Source organism: Astatotilapia calliptera, chromosome 22, assembly GCF_964374335.1.
Source record: "Astatotilapia calliptera chromosome 22, fAstCal68.1, whole genome shotgun sequence".
Taxonomy (NCBI): Eukaryota; Metazoa; Chordata; class Actinopteri; order Cichliformes; family Cichlidae; genus Astatotilapia; species Astatotilapia calliptera.
Genome location: NC_137442.1, coordinates 30,067,160 through 30,086,476, shown reverse-complemented (window position 1 = coordinate 30,086,476; position 19,317 = coordinate 30,067,160). Strand labels below are relative to the sequence as shown.

Sequence of the window (19,317 nt, the reverse complement as noted above, 5' to 3'; positions counted from 1 at the left end):
TGACTGTATCAAACCTATATGAAAGCTAAGTTGTCAAGCTAGCTAAACAGTGAGTGTTGACTCTTCCGTTGATTATCAGTTTATTAATATTGTTTGGAGATCGTGCTAATTATTATTAATTATTAACATTTACTTCTTGTTTTTCTGCTGGAAGCATCAAAGGACTCAATTCAGCAAAAGTGAGGTAAGTGTAAGTAGCCAAAATTATTGACCTGATTTAGAGGTTTTTTGTAATAAATTGGCAAAAAAGCTTATGCAACATAGTTACACAAGTTCATATGAAACCTGTGAATTATGGTAATCCTCAGTAGAACTTGTATACAAAACTAGAGATCAATTGGTTTCTAATTTTATATTTTAAAGAATCACGATTTAGATAACAACAATTAAATAAGTTGGTAGAATTATTCTCGTACTCCCCCATATCAATAAGTTGTATCTCTGTCTGCAGGCAAACATGAATATCTGTTTAAAAAAAAAAGAGCATAAAAACTCAAGAGACTTTTAGCATTTCCCAGCACTTTCAGCAGCTTACAAATCAAACAAAACACAAGGGGATTTGTGTCAAGCACAATCAAACTTTATTCGTGGTTTCCTAATTCAATACAGAAGAATTTGAGAAAATGTTTTAGGTCAAATTAAAAATTCCTAAGGGGAATCTAGGTCATCACGGCAGCAGAAGATAATGAAGATGGAAATACTGCAAAAAAAAGCAAATTGCATGGAGCTGTCTTTGTAAGTAAAGAGAAAAAGACTTGCTTTATTATCAGTAGCCTTCAAAAAGACTTGTTTAACAGCCTAAAGGTAATTCTCAATAAAAGGCTGCTCTCAACATTGAGCTATTCACAGATTGAGATGAAACACTAGAGGATATCCCTGATGGCTTACCCTAAATCTTTCAACTTTAACTGAGGATAATGGTAAATAGCAAGGTGACGCCATGAGGCCCTCCAGATCATAAATCGTCATAATTTAAGATTTAGTAGTGCATTCATTAAACACTGAAGTCACTCAGTTCAAAATGAGTAAGGCAGGATAGTCACAGTGAGAGAGAACAAAATGAGCTTGAACTTCTTGGTAGGTCCGGGGGATTTTGCAGCACTGGGTTTCATTCATGTTTAATCAGCTCTCAGACTGTAGCACCTCTTTGATATCACACAGTGGGCACAGTGAGAAGAAAGCCATGACTGCAGGCTCTACTGCACATCTATCCTTTGATTAATGAGAGGACACCATTTAATCACTCCTTTATCCTCAGGAAATTTCAAAAGACCAATCTTTAGACTCAGCTGAGGGACTCCTGTGTGTGGAGGGATCATTGTCTTCCATTATCTACTTGGACATAGAATAGAATATTTCTTAGCACATTTTAATGAGTGTGTATGGGTGTGGGTATGCATGTTCCCTTTGAAATGATAGTTTAAGGCTCTTGTTCTCCATTGTTCCAAGACCGGAGTGGATATTGATGGGATTTAATTGACATTAATGTTATTGTCCATTTTGCTTGTAGGTCAGGTTATTTATTGATTACTTCACTGATTCCTGATTAACTTTATGTGGAAGCCATTGTGGAACCAAAAAAAATGTTTTATCACTTGAATTGGAGTGCATTGTAGAAAGAATCTGATGATTTAGAACACCCCCAACACAAATGTTAATAAAGCTGCAAAACCATAGAGGCCAGACAAACCTGATGAAGAGTGTAAGAAAAGTACTGCAATACATTAAATAGGAAGACTTGTAGCTAAAGGGAAGGCTCATTGAATAAAAAGCTGAATGCAATGGTAATTCTATAACCATGTATTTTATTTTCCAAGTACTACTGCTCTCTTCTGAAGATGCTTGTTAACCTAACAAGCAATTCTAAACTGGCGCTAGATATAGATCGAGTGTTGTTGTCTGTCTCTTTATACTGGCTCTTTGATGGATACTAAGATTTCGTGCAAGACTGCAACACTTATTTCAGTTTAAAGGTCTTTTTATTTCTGTGTTAATAATCTTGTTTTTCGTGACCAGAACTTCATCGACGTTGCTTTACCTCACAGCCTGACATTCACAGTAAAATTCCTTCATACAATCTCAGTACAACCACCAGGTCAAGTTGTATAAGAAATGGACCCTTCACTTGTTTTCCCATCTTCTGTTAAAGGCTCAGCAGTTTATCAGCAAACCATGGGACAGCACTATATGGGTCATACATAAACAGATGGTGGGACATGATCTAATCTGGCCACAACGGGAAACAGCGGTTCAAAAAAAAACAAAAAAACATCCAACACAGAAGCTCCAAGAAGATGAAACACATTTCAAATTTCACACTTTGTAGTCCGACAACCCTGAATGGAAAGCTTTACAACTCATTTGCCTCGTCCATCATCTCTGTTCTGGCGATGTTATAATAACAGGCTCGCTCAAGCTGACAAGTTCCACGCTTTCATTTTTGTTAGGAAAACAAATACACTCCAGAGATATGTGGCGCAGGAAAACGGAGACATGGGCTGTCTGAATGAATGTGTATCACCTACAGAGACAGGAAATTAAAAGTGAGAAGTCCTGATAACAGCACACATGTCTGCAAAGTGAAGGGGTCTAATTGTGCTAAAAGATATGACAGACAAAGATGTGATGTAATTAGTTCAGCAGATGATGCTGGAATGAAAAAGCTAATGGTGACAGCTTGAAAGACATTAATCAATGGAGGCATTCGAAATTTGAAAAAGAAAAAAAAAACGTCCCTGACATGTCAAAGTATAGTTTGTTTCTGACATCTGACATCTATAATGTTGATGACTTCAGTCCAGCTCCATTAGCACTTTACTTAAATGGCATTTCGATTACCTGCCTCCAAGCTCTCACCTACATTTATTTTATTCAAAATGATACAGTGTGGAAGCTAATGGATTTTTTGGCCAATACAGGTGCAGGCAGAAGAATAAAATGTGACGCGTGGTTCTTCGTCCACAAATTCCCGAAGATAAACACAACTTTTCTTCACAGGTAAAAGTTATCCAGTAACAGAAATTTCCAAACACACAAAAAACTACAAATAGCTAGCTAAGCATAACTTCAATGGGAAAAAAATGAAAAAAATGTGAAAAAATGTAAAAAACAAAAAACAAACCAAAAAACCACAAGATGAATGAATGCACAAGAATGCACAAACTACCAGACTTCAAAGAAGTAGGAATGACTCAGCCTCCCAGTCTCCAGCTGTCTATGTCGACAATGGAGTACAACCTAAGCTTAAAGATAATAAAACTTGTACTGTCAGCATTAATGTCATTAAAGTGATGTTAGTGAGCTAACGGCGCTAACGTGGTGCATCCCCATCCACGGGGCAATCCGTGGTAACTTGTTAATGGAGATTTGCCGCATTAATGCAGTTATGGCGTTAACGTCATTTTAACGAGATTAACGCTGACAGCACTAAATAAAACTGAAAAATATTTTAAAGCTAGGATGTTGCATCTTGGGTTGATATTTTCAGTTTAGCTACTGGTTTCCTTGCATATTTTGCTGTGGAAGTACTGCGTTTTGTTGGAAGTTGTTGAAGTAGCTCCCTTTTACATGCTGATGTGTTCACTGAGACGATTGTATGATCCATTTTGGGTGCATTTCCATGTTTTAAGCATGAAATTAGCTTACTAGTTACTTTGACGAGGTTTAAGCATTAAAAGCTCGCTGGTCAGTCATCTCCATGTGTTCTGTCCTTGGTCTTTCTCCCATTGCTCATCTTCTTAGCTTGGCCTGGATTTACTGAAGGGCTCCTAAATGTGGATTCCATTTATGTAAAATCATACTAAGTCTTCACCACAATTACATATTTTAACTGTAGGCAACACTAACTAACTGTCAGAGAGGCTGACAGATGCTTACGGCACATCAGTTGACCAATCTAGTATTTGCTAAAGCTTCACAATGACATGTTTTTGTTTTTTTGGTTTGTTTGTATAAAAGTCAACCCGACACACTGTTATGTTGATCGCTCTGGGCGAGTGTTTGTTGAAGCACCACACATATGGCTTTCATGGTTTGCCAACCTGTTCACCAACTCTCCGGTTGGTCTTCTGCACATGCTCCTGCTCACTCTGGTCTCCGGCTTGACTATATAAAAAGGAAAACCTCGTTAGGAAGATCATCACCACCTGTCCCTGCAGCCTCCCTGGCACCGCCCCCTTGAGCTCACTGCATCACTCCTCCCCTGCGGCTGAGCCAGGGACCACACCCTCCACCACAGTTCGGATTTCTAAATAATATTTATTGGGTGTTTATAATTCATGTAAGCATTATCAGTTACAATTACCATCAATCTGCATTTTGTTATTATTCAATTCAGAACTGCCCAGACCAGACACAGTGACATTCCACCAGAATCCCTTTGATCTCTGATCTTCTTTATGACATCAGCACACTAAAACCTTTAAAGAGGGGAAAGGTTCTCATTCTTGTCAGTCTTTCAAAGATAGTGGAAGAATTCACTAGGCAGGAAAACACTTAAACTACTCGAAACTTCAGTTTCTGACACAGTTGACCGTATTTATAAAAAATCTTTTAGTTAGTACAGAGATTTAGCATCAACTTCAATTTGAAATATGAGTCTGTCAAATCCTGTTGTATGCAACCTGAGAGCCGAGAACGAAAAACTTAAACAGCAAATCAAAGAGCTGAAAAATGAGAATAAAACTCTCAAACAACAAAACTCTACCATACGTGACCTTAAAGTCGAGAACGCCGACCTTAAGGAGCAAAAAACAGAGCTCATAAATGAGAACAAAATTCTCCAAAAAAACATTGAAGTTCTCTTCAAACAAAGTGGGTTCTCTAAAAACAAGAGGAAAAGAGACCTGCAACTAGAGAATGAAAAAATTCACATCAGAATTCAAGAGCTGGAATATTTGAATAAAGTTCTACAGGATGCACAAAGCTCCAATAGCAAAGAAATTCAGCAACACAAAGAGGTGATGCAGGAAATGCAGGATGAAATCAGAGAGCTGCAAAGCAAAAAGGCAGGCTATGTTATAAAAGTGAAAGGCATGGAAAAGGACAACCAGTCTTTAAGAAAGAAAAATGATGTGATGATAAAACGCATGTGTGAGCTGAAAAGGGACTTTGAAAAGGAAAAAGATGACATGCAACAGGAAATACAGGCTGTTAAAACTGAGCTCCATCAGGCAAACACAGCCTTTAAAGAGTTAGAAGAGAGTGAAGAAAGAAAAAGGATCATGAATGAGGAAAGCAAAACAATGGACAGTGCACAGCTCAGACAGACCCTGGAACTCCAATGCTTTGCACATGAAATTGACATATTGAGGCATAACGAACTTCTTGAACCGGACCTCCAGGAGCTTTCCAAAAGGAGTGGTGATTCTCAAAAAGAACTGAAACCACACGATGAGGGTGTGAAAGGAGAATCACGGATCTTCAAAGCCACTGAGAAAGACTCTGAACATGATTTTAACGTGATCAACAGAGAAAAGGAGTTGTTGTGCCATGAATTTGAGGCACTGGAATGAGAGCTTGAAGAGGTCAAGAAAAGTCTGTGTGATTTACAGAAAGCCATGAAAACAGAAGACATGGCGTTGCAAACCCAAGCTCAGACTCCCAAAGTTTCACAGGAAGAACATAACAATCTGATAAACAACTACGATGTCCAAGTTGACATACTCAAACAACAAAATAAGGCCTTAGAAAATAAGGTTAGTGACCTTACCAAGAAGATGTGGAATGGACGGGAAGCGATGAGACAAATGGAAAAGAACTTTCAAGAACAAAGGAAGCTACTCGAAATTCTCTGAGGAGAATTCGAGGAAATTTAGCACAACTACGACTTTGGCCCTCCCTATTAAACCTGGTTAACGCAGGTTCAATAGGGAGGGGTGGGGGGTATAACTTAGACAATGGAAATTCATTTGATTTAATTGGCCCAAAATGAGTGACTGCACCCAGACACTCAGTAGCAAACAAAATTACAGAGATTCAAGAGAGAAAACTGTTTCTGCATAGACTCCTATAGTACTGCAAGTCATATCACTTGGTGTCCTGCATAGAGTGCAGGTTTAAGGTATTTACGTATCTTTCAGAATTAGAAGCTATGCTGCGTCAGGGGTTATAACAGCTGTGCCCCCCCCAACCGGTCGAGGCAGATGGCCGCCCCTCACTGAGCCTGGTTCTGCCGAAAGTTTCTTCCTGTTAAAAGGGAGTTTTTCTTTCCCACCGTCACCAAGTCTAAGGAGCTTGGAAAGAAAAGCGCCTGGACTTCTTTAACTTAAAGAAGTCCAGGCGCTTTTCTTTCCAAGCTCCTTAGACTACTATGGCCTTGATGACTGAGAACCTTCACAGACACTGTCATCAAGGGTTTGCTCACAGGGGATCATCTGATTGTTGGGGGGTTTTCTCTCTTATATTGTATGGTCTTTACCTTACAATATAAACAGCCGTGAAGCGGCTATTTTTGCGATCCGGTGCTTTAGAAATACATCTTAGCTGAACTGAACTCCATAACATCTGGACCGAAATGCCTACACACAACGGTAGGCATTTCAATCAAGAGCTCTGTCCAAAACGTTCAATGACAAGCATCAGCACCAGGATTGTTTTTTAGCTCACCAACAGTTCATGTTCCATACCCAGTTTTTATTGTAACTGCAACTTTGTAAGACTGGGTTGGGAGATGTTCTTGTGGTGAGCTTTTATTCACATAATTGGTTTCTTTAATAGTGAAATAAAATAAATTTGTATAACTGGAAACAGCGTTCTCATGTGTGATTATCACATTGTATTCTTTAAACCATGTAACAGAATATATAATATATATAATTTACTCATAGTAATATTAATATCTAATGTGATTGAGTTTCCTCATCTCTACTTATGTGCTGATGTGTTCACTGAGGCCATTGTATGGTCCATTTTGGCTGCATTTCCATGTTTTAAACATGAAATTTGCTTATTTAAAGGGTGTCTCATGTATCTCTTATGCAGAAATATGTGTTGCCTAGCTGGACAAATGTAGCACAGGTCTACTATTATTGGCCTAATGTATTTTAACAATCATTTCAGCATCCAGATAATCTCTCTCATGCTCCCTTAGATGAATTTAGCCTGGTTGTCATTTGAAACAATAACTACCAGTATCTTTGAATGTGTGTGATTTCACTAATCCTGCATATTTTTTGCAAGACAACTGGGTGTTTTTATGTAAAGAATGATCTGAGAACACTGAGGCTAATGAAGTAACAAGAGAAACATAGTAAGTAGTCTTTCAGTTTGCATGAGTGTTCCTCTCAGCTACAAATGAGCAAGAAGTAATAAATATCACATTAAAATGTAAAAGTAAGTCTTCAATGGATTATCATGACATAAATATGTCTGTAGTTAAACAGGTTATTCTGAATATTGCTAGTCCCTTAACATATATCTGTAATTTATCATTTCAGTCCGGTTGTTTTCCAAAAAAAATGAAAATTGCGAAAGTAATACCACTATATAAAAGTAATGACAAACACAGTTTTACCAATTATAGGCCTATTTCTCTACTGCCTCAATTCTCAAAAATTCTAGAAAAACTTTTTAATTCAAGATTAGAAAAATTCCTTGAAAAACATCAAATAATAAATGTTGGTCAGTATGGTTTCAGAACGCAAAGAACCACTTCAATGGCGATAATTGAGGCAGTAGAAGAAATTACTGATACACTGGATAAAAATAAATATGCAGTTGGTATTTTTGTTGACCTCAAAAAGGCCTTCGACACAATCAATCACTCAATTTTACTGGATAAATTGGAAAGATATGGTATTCGAGGGAAAGCTGGTAACTGGTTAAAAAGTTACCTAACAGGTCGGGAACAATATGTTAGCATAGGGCATTACCATTCAGAGAAACTTGGTATTACATGTGGTGTTCCCCAAGGGTCAGTGTTCGGACCAAAACTTTTCAATGTATACATAAATGATATTTTTGATGTTTCTCAAGTACTTAAACTCATACTGTTCGCAGATGACACCAACATATTTTTCAGTAGCGATGATTATACTGATCTTGTAATGACTGTAAACAGGGAGCTAAAATTAATAAAAAAATGGATGGACATAAATAAATTATCATTAAATATAAATAAAACTAAAGCAATGTTTTTTGGTAATTTAAAATATAATATAGAATTACCAATTATCATTGAAGGTGTACCAATTGATAATGTGAGTGAAAACAAATTTTTGGGAGTTATAATTGATAACAAAATTTCATGGAAACCCCACGTCAGACACATAAAAACCAAAATTTCCAGAAGCCTCGCAGTTTTGAACAAAGTGAAACAATTCCTTGATAAAGATGCACTTCGTACTCTGTACCCTGGTTCTTCCATATCTTACATATTGTGTGGAAGTGTGGGGAAATACATATAAAAATACAACTAATCCATTAGTCACAGTACAGAAACGAGCACTGCGTATTATTCACAAGGCTGGTTATCTAGATCATACTCACAAATTCTTTCTTCAGGCAAAGTTACTTAAATTCCAGGATCTGGTTAATTACAATACATCCATAATTTTGTATAAAGCTTTTACTAAACTTTTACCGGCAAATTTACAAACTAGATTTGAAATTCGAGAAAAGGTTTATAATGTGAGAGGCTTTGGAGAATTCAAATTACCCAGAACTCAAACAACCCGTAAAGGCTTTTGTGTGTCTGTATGTGGTGTGAAAATCTGGAACAGTCTGAGTTTACAATTGAAACAATGCAAAAATATTCATAGATTTAAATTTCTCTACAAACAGTTGGTCTGGTCACAGTATACTCAATGATGGGTTTTAGTGTGCTCTGTAATGTCTGTCCTCTTACCATTGCTGGTATGGATTCCAAAATAAAAAATAAAAAATAAAGTGTGCGTATGTATGTACATATATGTACTTGTGTGTGTAGATGTATATGTATGTATATGTATGTGTGTCTGTTACTTGTAGTTATTACTGCCTGTTACCTGTGGTAATGCAATTTATAATTTATATATTCTGTATTCAGTTATGAAGGCTCTAATTGTTGGTTGCGAGCTGCCGCTTAGATGCTTGTATCTGCCCGGGGCTGTTGATGGGTCTGTATGCAATGATGGGCGTAGCTGCGGGAAGTTTATTGTTTTTTTTTGTTGATGAGTGAGTATAGGGGTGGGATTTAATAAGTTTTCTTCGTCCCACTCCTTTTTCAGGCAAGTTTTGTTTTTTGTTTTGTGTATTTTATGTTCAATATAGGTATTTGTTGTGCCTGAAAATGAATAAATAAATGAATGAATGAATGAATGAATGAGTAATTTTGATTATTGTTCATTTTCATTTACCATGTCAACATGTTTTAGAGCAACGTTTTCTGATTTTGAGCTCTTTTAGGTGTAAGTCATCGTCAGTGATTACCCTAATCTGCTCACACAGATATGTAGAGCCAAATACTGTCAATAAGGCCTCTGCAATGTTCTGAAGACAGTTAAACTTGTCAGGTAGTGATGTCCAGCAGGTGAAAATGCAAGCTCCATGAACACGCACAGCTGTGGATTCCAGCTGTTTCGATGTTGCATTAACTGGCATTAACTCAGCCAGTTAATGCGAGACAAATCCAGCTGCTCATTAAAGATTTCTGGTTTGATCAGAAAATACAACATTGATCCATACACCTGAAAGTCCCAAAAATGCATTGTGTCTCGAGTCTACAGATGTATCCGTGTATCTCCGTGGTGCTGATGCTGTGCTGAGCGAAAAGCTCCTGAAGCTTTTGAAGTGTCGGAATGTGGAAAGCTAACAGCGTCCCTCTCACCAGTAGGCTAAGTTATTTTTAGCCAATTACAAGATGAATCTGGTACTTGGGGTTGTTAGTTAAGATACCGTCATTAAGAAGAAGCACAACAAATGTGTCTATGCGGGCTGATTTGCGATGTGCACCACTGGCGCGGCCATTTATTTTTTGATGCACCTTCTCAGATTAATTCACTGTGTGTCGTGCCCAGGGCTGGACTGGGACAAAAAAACAGCCTGGCTTGACTAAAGACCGGCCCACCAGGTATTAAAGCCATAAAGCCTTTGAATGAAAACAAACGCTGTTGTGACAGTGATGTACGCTGTCTTGTTGGTATATGTATGATTTCTATACATTTTACATCAGATAAAAACTTTGGTTCAGATAATTATTTAATAACAGCCAGACATTTTAAATGAGAATAAGAAAGAAAAGTATTTCTTTGTGAACCCCTTTCCCTGTTGATGCCCTACCTGGCCCCCCTGGCAAAACTTTGCTAGATCCACCCCTGCACAGTTACCAGCTGTCAGCTACTTAGAAAAGGATCCTGGTGTTATTTGTCTCTCAGAAACAGTTCATAACTTCCCTTCAACTCATTCATGTCACCTAAAAGGTAAACCTGTTTCTCCATCACCTGTTCAGCTCTGATGATTCCGTAAGGACATCTCCTGGTTTCATCTTCATGTTTCCCTCTCACCAGATATACAAACCGATATCATGACCAGCAGCTTTTACAGCTGTGGCTCCAGCAAACATCAGCTGATACTAGAAGGTAATATTAAAAAAATTCTAACAACAGCTGATCAAGCTTAAACGTGCTGCTGTTGTTTACCGCGACATCCGCTGGATTCCTCTTTCTGGCGCAAAGTGGGCAATAAACAAACAAGAGAGAAAAGCCGATCAGCTGATCATTGATCAGTTTCATGATTAAAGTAGAAACAGGAGAGAGAGGGGAGAGAATGAGAGAAGAAGAGGCAGCTGTGCAGCGTAACGACAGAATAAATCCACCTTTGTGTCTTTTTTCATTCTAGCTGAAGTCCGGGACAAACTGCGTCCCCTCTCAGCTCAACACGAAACGCGCAATAATTTCTCTGAATGTGGGAGGATTCCGTTTTTTTACGGGACGGTTGGCAACTCTACTAACTAACCTTATGAATTAAATAAATTTCACCATCAGTAACATCAAAACACCCACCCAGCTGTATAGAAACTCCGTCATGCTAGCTAGTACGCAGTACGAGTTATTGTAACGGACTGTAAAAAGTCAGCACAACGAAAATAAACTCCACCTAAACTTGGTTTATATCTGACCCAGATAGACTGCAGGTCATAACTTCTTACCTGAAGTTCAGTTCACCTGACGCTCGAACCGGCGGCCGCCTCGGGTCTCTCCTCGTCCTGCCTCCGATCTCCCTCATCCACGTGCTGGCCTCCACCACTTGTTAATGTTACTGAATCTGTGGAAGCTCCGCGATGCCACCACCAAACAACTGAGTTAGTTTTACACACCGGCCAGCATCTGGCCAATCCAACACCTTTCATTGTTTATACCGTTACAAAAAAAAATAAAAATCATCGGGCCACCGAGCAAATGCCCGGTGTGTCTAGCTATGGCCGTGCCATCAGTTGACCCTTCGCGTGCCAACTGTGACACGCGTGTCTAGGGTTGCCAACCCCTGATGTAAAGAATGATCTGAGAACACTGAGGCTAATGAAGTAACAAGAGACACATAGTAAGTTTTAGTCTTTTAGTTTGCGAGATCAATTTTGATTATTGTTCCTTTTCATTTACCATGTCAACATGTTTTAGAGCAACGTTTTCTCATTTTGAACAACTTCAAACCATAAACATGTAATTTTAAAAATAAAACAAGTAATAAATATATACAAGTATAAACCTTTATAATCAATCAATTCCCGTTTACCGGTTACTAATCAAAACATGCAATAATTACGTATCCTAGCTAGTTCAATTAGCAGCAGGTTGACTGAAAACTGGAACGTATGTTACTGAGCTGCTGACATTACAACGTTGCTTACAGATTGCAATTCAAAGCTTCAGTTTTATTCAGCTGTTGACCTTTTGAGACATGTTGCCATTCACGTCCCTTCGGTTTTTTTTTTCATTTTTAATTCAATTAACACCAATGCCAATTTGTCCTTATAAAAAGTAGAAGGAAAAAGAAAAAATCCTCACACATTTATTCTAAAATGAAAGGATGAAAATCACAGGAAGAGAAGCAAATTGGTTGAAAAGGGTTATTTTGAGGTAAGGAAAGGGTCATTTCAGATGTAATTATCTCTAGGCAGAGTGTGAAAAATTGTCTGAATATGGTCTTTGGTCTGGTCAGGTAATATCAGAATGTACATAAAGATGGGCTTATCAGAGAAAAGACAGTACCCCATGGATTCTGTTCACTCTTAAGTATTTATTGTATAATAAATTAAATGTTAATGTTAATCTTGGTAGTAAAATCGCAGCTGTAGTTGGAAGCAAGTCCCTGAGCTATTTGTCACTTGGCACCAATACTTTCACACAATAATCCTTAACTGGAAACCTCTATTTATGGTTTGGCTACAGTCCCAAACTCTGCAGTCTCCCGAGAGCTTCCTAATACACTGAAAAGAGTCATGATGGGAAAGTACTTTTTACACTGAACAGGAGGTAAAGCTGATGCATAAATTATAGAATTATCTGAGTGATGACTGGTCCCTGCTGTACAGTTTGTTTGTACAGCATCAGTCAGCCCTATATGTGTCTCATCAGCCCACTTAAACCTGCAGGGCTTTCTGAAGCCTCCTCTAACATGTTTTACTGTAACAGAGGAAATCTTTTATGTTGACAGGAAAGGAGTTCAGTGTTTCCTGCATGTTTACCGTAGATGAAGCAGAGAGAAAGTGTGTCAAACAGCTTACAGGATTAGAGCTGTCACAGATAATGAGTCTGTACTATAATTACTATATTACAGGATAGGAGTTACTGTATATTTGAACTAGGCCGGTAACATGAACAGCATATGAGGGTATGAAGATAAAAGGCAGTAGGGTTTGTTTGTTTTTTTATTTCAGGAAGCTATTACCAGGAGAAGCTCTGTAATTTGACCGCTGGACAACACTCACCGACAAAAAGAACATTTAAAAATCAAAACGACTTCTTTTCAAGTGTTACATTTGGCCAAAGATGCTGTGGAAGCTTAAAAGTGCTTTCTAGAACTTAAATGTTTTTAATAATGCTGAACAGCCCATCCATCCATCCACTTATCCGCTTTGGACTAAGGGAGGAAGCCGGAGTACCCGGAGAGAACCCACGCAAACACAGGGAGAACATGCAAACTCCACACAGAAAGGCCAACATCAGGCCATCAGAGTGGCCTGATGTTGGGATTGAACTCAGGAGCTTCTTGCTGTGAGGCAACAGTGCTAACCACTGAACCACCCCCTGCTGAACAACCAATTCAGAGAAATAAGCATGTTACAGCTGCTGTTTCTGCCTCTATAGCCTCCTTTCTTATTAAATTCTGGTCAATTTATCAATGAATAAAAAAAGGAAAAAGAGCAGTATTAACCCACAATTATTTTAAAGCATAAGATCAATTTTTCCTCATCACAGATACATCTTTATCACCATCCAATACTGTCAGCAGTGAGTGCAGAACATGGTGGTTTGGAGCCAAGCAAATTGCAAACTACTGTGTGAAATACTGCTGTAAATTGAAATAATGACCTGACAGATGACATATGTAAAGAATATCAGCTGAGACCAGCCCCAGCAGCCCCAGCCCCAGTTCTTTCACCTGATAGCAAATTAACAAACCAAAGAGACTGCAAGACTATTTTGGTTTAAAAGCTGGCTTCATTAAACTTACAAGTCAAACTAGATAGCATTTGTATTGCTTTACATAAAAATAAATACATATTAATAAGGCTCATTACATCATGTTCAATCTGGCAAAAATCTGTCACTCCTGTGTCTTCATCTAAAAAAACAGAAACCTCCATGCAGGGCACCCAACCCACAGAGTTTAACCAGTTATACTTTTACAGTAAGTCCCAGCCTAACATGTGCATGTGTGCTCTCATATATGTATTAAAGAGGCTACAGAAAGCAGTCTTAAACAAGACTAAACACCGATCATTCTTGAGTGTGAGGTCAGTAATAAATGTCTCATCATGTCTGAATGAAGCCAATCAGAACATTAATATCTTGCTCGCCTTTGTCTGAATGTTCCATTTTCCACAAATGAAAACGTCAACAGTGCAACCCTGCTGAAATCCTGCTTTGAACTGAAAGATGTTGACATGCCAATATGCTATAAAAAAAAGAAAAATACCAATGTGAGCCAATGATGAGCAGCAGTTCTTATGAAACATCCTATATAAACCATGGTTTCAACTGTCAAGCCACTTTTCAGACATAGATTCCTTTATTTTAATGACATCACCTCAACATGTCCACATGAGTCACTAAGGCAGGGGTGTCAAACGTACGGCCGGCCCGCGGGCCGGATCAGGCCCGCAAATGGCTTTAATCTGGCCCATGAGATGATTTTGTAAAGTATAAAAATGAGCATCAATTTTTCAATAAACTAACTGCTGTTCCAATTGTGTCCATTGGATGGCGCAATAGCAATTGTGAGCTACTTTGTTTTGCCTGCGAAATTTAAACCCGATGTGCTTTGGCACCCTTATTTCCCCAATATGTCTCTGTCAAAAAAAAGGAAAGTGGATGCGGAGTGCAGAGTGTTCCAAGAAAAATGGTCATCCTCCTATTTATTCACGGACGTGAATGGGAAAGCTGTATGTTTGGTGTGTTCCCAGCATGTTGCAGTGCTGAAAGAATATAACCTCCGTCGCCACTATGTGAGTCTTCATGCCGACAAATATGACAACTTTCAAGGACAGCGGAGAAGAGAGAAGGTGAATGAACTGTTGGCGGGTCTGAAGAAACAGCAGTCTGTGTTTACTCACAGCTGAGACAGCAGTGATGCTGCAGTGAAAGCTAGCTACCTCATTGCTAACAAAATTGCACTAGCTTCAAAACCATTGAATTCAGTTTTGAAAAATTCAGGTTCATCCCTCTTCCGCAGTGACCCTCAAAACCTCAAACCTTCTTGTATAATCTTAAATCTGTCAGAGTGTTTCTCCTCATCAAAAATCTTTCACATCAATCCCGACCAGCAGCTAATGACACCAACAAATCCCCAGGAGGGCTGAAAAACACCAGCCCACTGGATTTTTTTTCTCTGTCTTCAAAGACTTTCTTACTCTTTTATTAAAGACATTTCATGTTGTCACAGAAAGTTAAGACAGATGGGGTTTGGGTGATTTTGACTGAACAAGATGAGTAAATTCTTCCTTTTGCTCTGTAGTTAATTCGCGGAGACAGTAATGAAACTGTTCAAAACACATCAGCAACAACCCAGAGGAACACTCTCTAAAAGGAAATGCATCCAGATTATCCATAAGTCATTCCTACACTTCTTGCTGCAGAATACTTACTAATATTGAGTCCTTGTTCAACCCGACCCTGTTAACTGTTTATTAAAAATAGTCAACTCTTTCCAAGGTTACTGAGATTTGAAGTTAAACTTGTCTTTTTAATTCTACTATGTGAAGAATTATAAAGTGTAAACATAACACAATGAAAAGACTTTTGTGGAAACTTCTGTGTAAAACTCAAAAAATTTTGTTTGGCAGCAGCTGACGGATATCTGAGAGCTGATATTTTCTGCACAAAGACTTAGCTTAATGTTTACTATTAGCTGTTTAACGCAACATTTGAAAAGAGTGCTTTATCTGGATCACTTTATGTGAAACAGTACATAGCCTACTTCCTGATGTGAGCAATCATTCCTTATTATTATTATTATCCATCTTAAATGTCAAAATTCTATTTATTTACCTTAAAGACAATGACATGTAGGACTTGGGTTAGCATGAACATTTTGTGGTTAAATAAGTTGTATTAAAGACACAGGTGGTGGCCTGGAAACATAAATAGTTGAACTAGATACCAACTTCTAAAGCCCATTTCCACAAGACACTAATCCTTGATTGTAGCTGAAAACATGAAGAAAGATGGTGAGAAAACAAAAAACTATTCACTTTTAAGTTCAGGTCAGTTGCAGGTGAATTCAGCAACTACGGCACCATGATTGTTTCAACTCTAACAATGGATTTCTTTCGGTTTTACAACTAATAAGTTAGCTAATGAGTCTTATTAGCCAACTGTTCCTGTTAGCAATTTCCAAACCCATAAAGAAGGAGGAAAAAAAGAACAAGGCAAATGTTACAAATGATCTGTTTGACCTCTACAGCTTATATCCGTCCATTAGTTATAGATTGTGGAAGACTGATCGTTGTTGTTGCTGTACGTGTCCGATGTCAGCTGTGATTTGATGCTTTCTTGTTGGTGCAGGCTATAAAGCAGGAAATCAGCTCCCTGGTGTCTCCTTTGTCACACACAGAGAGAGCAGAGATGCACCAAGGCCAACACGGCTCTGCTTTTCCACTCATGCCTCACGTCTACAATTACAGTGAATTAACAGCACAGTATTAAATCATATATGAATTATATACACCCATAAAGCTGTCTGGATTAACAACTTTTGTGACCAAGTTCCAATATTTATACGTTACTTTGCTACATTGCTAAATTTATTATTGTGCTTCTAAAAGTTAAATATCCCCTCACCCACATTCGCTCACAGCAGACGGCTGTCACCAAATGCTCATTGTACAGTTTTTTTTCTGGATTATTGTAGAGTCTTTACCTTACAATAAGGCGCCTTGAGGTGAGTGTTGTTGTATTGTATACAGACAAAAGTGAATTTAACTTATCTCACTAACTCACTGGTCTATTGTTGATTCTACATTATTGCTTCTTCTTTATCCACATCTGTATTTCAGTTTTGCTGCTATTTGCATCAGTTAGTTAGACAATAAAATGCACTGTGATGTACTGTGTGCACAGTCAACAAAGCAGAATCTCAACGGATCCCCTGCATGTGCCACATTACTTGCTGCCCTGAATGTGCACCGAGTCACAGCTGATTCACCAAAATAAAGCACTTTAAATCAGCAAACAAACAAACAAGGGAGTGGAATCAGCCCAATGGAGATTCTTACAAGCTGTTCATCTTTCAGTGCATTTTAAAAAGACTGAGCATCTAATCATCCAAGTGGAATGATTTGTGCAACTAAACAGCAAAACTGAATAAATCTACTGCGTTTTCTCAGATAGTTTTTGTCAGCTTTGCTCCTCAGAACAAAAAGTGCTGCTTTATTTCTTAAGAAACAAATTGCTGGCGCCGTAGGTGCAAATTCCCCGCTTTACAGGGTGTATTTCTAAAAAAAAAAAATATGATAAAAGCAGGACGTTATTATTTACCTGCAGTTAGCTGTCTAAATTTGGTGAACAGGAAGCTTGAAAAGAACCGTAATAAGAGCAGCGTTGTTTTCACTTTAAATGGAAACAAGAAAGGCTGAAGCAGATCCTGAATGATGGCAAGAACAAAACAGAGACAGTTGCATCACTACAGTATCTTAGCAACAGATGTATGCCTGTTTTGTACCAAATACAAGGAAGTGGAAGAGCCAGGATGGAGACTGACAGAATGGCAACTATTAAGCCATCTCCCAGAGGACCAGAGGTCCCACTTACTCCGTTCTAAAACAGGAAGCCGCTATATGAATTCTTCTAGAAATGTTAAACTGGGCAACAATAAAATCAAATACTTTTCTGTGTCAGACAGGAAAATTACATTAACAGGGTCTTGTAGACAGTCAGAGGCGGATACTGAGGATGTTTCCCCCCTCTCTAGTAAATGGCTCAGCTTTGCATCTTTGACATTTTAGAAATGGTGTTATGCAAAGTGTTTTATTTGGCCTCCTACTACACATGCAAATAAATACCTGCTAACAGAAAGACTCAACGTATGTACTGTCAAATCTGAACTATTATTCTGTTGGATTTATAGAAAAAAAAACATGTTACAAACTTACAAACTACTAATTGGAGGCAGAATAATAATCTTACCATCATGATTGTAGCAGCTGTAGCATTTATGTATGTATGTATGTATACGTCTGGATGTATCCCATCTCCTCCTTCACGAATGAACTAATCTGAATAAAACTTTGCACAAACGTAGTTGCACATACAGTGATTATTAACATCTATATGATTTTTAAACAGGTTTATGGGGAATTTAAAGCCTTATTTTTCGTATTCATACTATGTTCTCTGTCAGCATCCATTTCACGTGTCACACTCTTTATGTTAGTTAACAGTAGGGCTTCAACGATTCATCGACTAATTCAAATAATTCAATCATAAAAAATTCTCCACACTAATTCTGTGCTCCGATGCTTCGGTCAATGCACGCTCTGCAGCGTGCAACTGTCACTATGGAAACATGAGCGTTTCAACCACAACTGAGGCAAAATGCAGACCTGCAATACAAACGTATTCAGGAGCAGCGTTTGAATAAAAGTCTGACAACATTCAGCCCACATGACTCCAGTTATAAACAAAAACACAGAGTCTGTTTGCACACCGCGAGAGCAAAGAGGCGGAGCCGCTACCGACACGGTGAGCACAGGTAGAGTGAAAGACGAACGCGTTTCCAGCTGTTTCTATTAAAATATAAAGATAACCTGTGAACGTGGTCTGATACCAGACTGGTTAGATGATACAGCTTAATGAAGGCTTGTTGTGTTTTTGTTAGTGAAAGTTACATTTTCTGTTTAGTCTAAATTAATTTTATTTCTTTTAAGTTTGTTATTTTACCAAAAGATATCGCGACTATTGGAGAAAGCCTCAAGTCAAAGAACTGCATGTCTCAGGACTTAGACGCTGGCTTCAGTTTTCACCCTCAGAAGCTGCCACGAATTAATTTCTTGCATTAATTCATCATAAATGTTTATAAACAGTAAAATGAAAATTAAAAAAAACTACAGAAGGAGAAATATCAGTAGCTCAGATTTAAAATCAACACATGACACCTTCAAGCAGTTCAGCTTCAAAGTTGTTCTGTGCCGTTTTAAACGGTGAATGATTTGTATATGAGAACAATGCTGGTTCCTTTGTGGTACTTTACTATTATTTACACATGAAAACTAACTAGGCTAACTTGTAAAATATCAGTGGAAACTGGAGAGAAACAGTGGTCAGTCAAGCTAAACGCACAGAAAGGAATTCAACGCTCCTGAGTGCAATTTTAACCTCATACAACAAAAACCTGTGAGCTGAATATTCTTTACAAACAGAAACAGTTGTCAGAGCATCACAGTGGTGAGCACAGGGTGATATTATTAGACTGTCGCTGGTGTCTTTTCATGGAAGGAACCAAACACCTACCAGCCAATTTCAGTCCACACTGCTTTCAGAATCAAATTTACACCCCTTCCCCTTGTGTGTCAGGCTGTTTAATCATGTGCTGCTCCTCTGCACCACCGCACAGACTGGAGGTGGACTTGCAAAGGTTTTCAACAACCAGTAAACAACACTGTGGACAGTGCGTTTCAGGCTT

At 38.3% G+C, this 19,317-nt stretch overlaps 1 protein-coding gene across 5 annotated transcripts in view; it reads right to left on the bottom strand.

The window, feature by feature from the left end:
* Positions 1-19,317, bottom strand: part of ctdp1 (CTD (carboxy-terminal domain, RNA polymerase II, polypeptide A) phosphatase, subunit 1) — a 94,007-nt gene that overhangs the window by 31,670 nt on the left and 43,020 nt on the right. The window contains exon 13 of one of the 5 annotated variants that reach the window (XR_013904739.1): positions 11,126-11,250. The exons of 3 other annotated variants lie outside the window; for them this stretch is intronic. Coding sequence is in view for 1 of the 2 variants with exons in the window: in XM_080296391.1 (XP_080152517.1) it covers positions 2,518-2,521 (4 nt within the window). In the remaining variant the exon portion in view is untranslated. Of the gene's footprint in view, positions 1-1,960; positions 2,522-11,125; positions 11,251-19,317 lie in introns of those variants that run through there. One more of the 5 variants, XM_080296391.1, reaches the window with a different exon arrangement.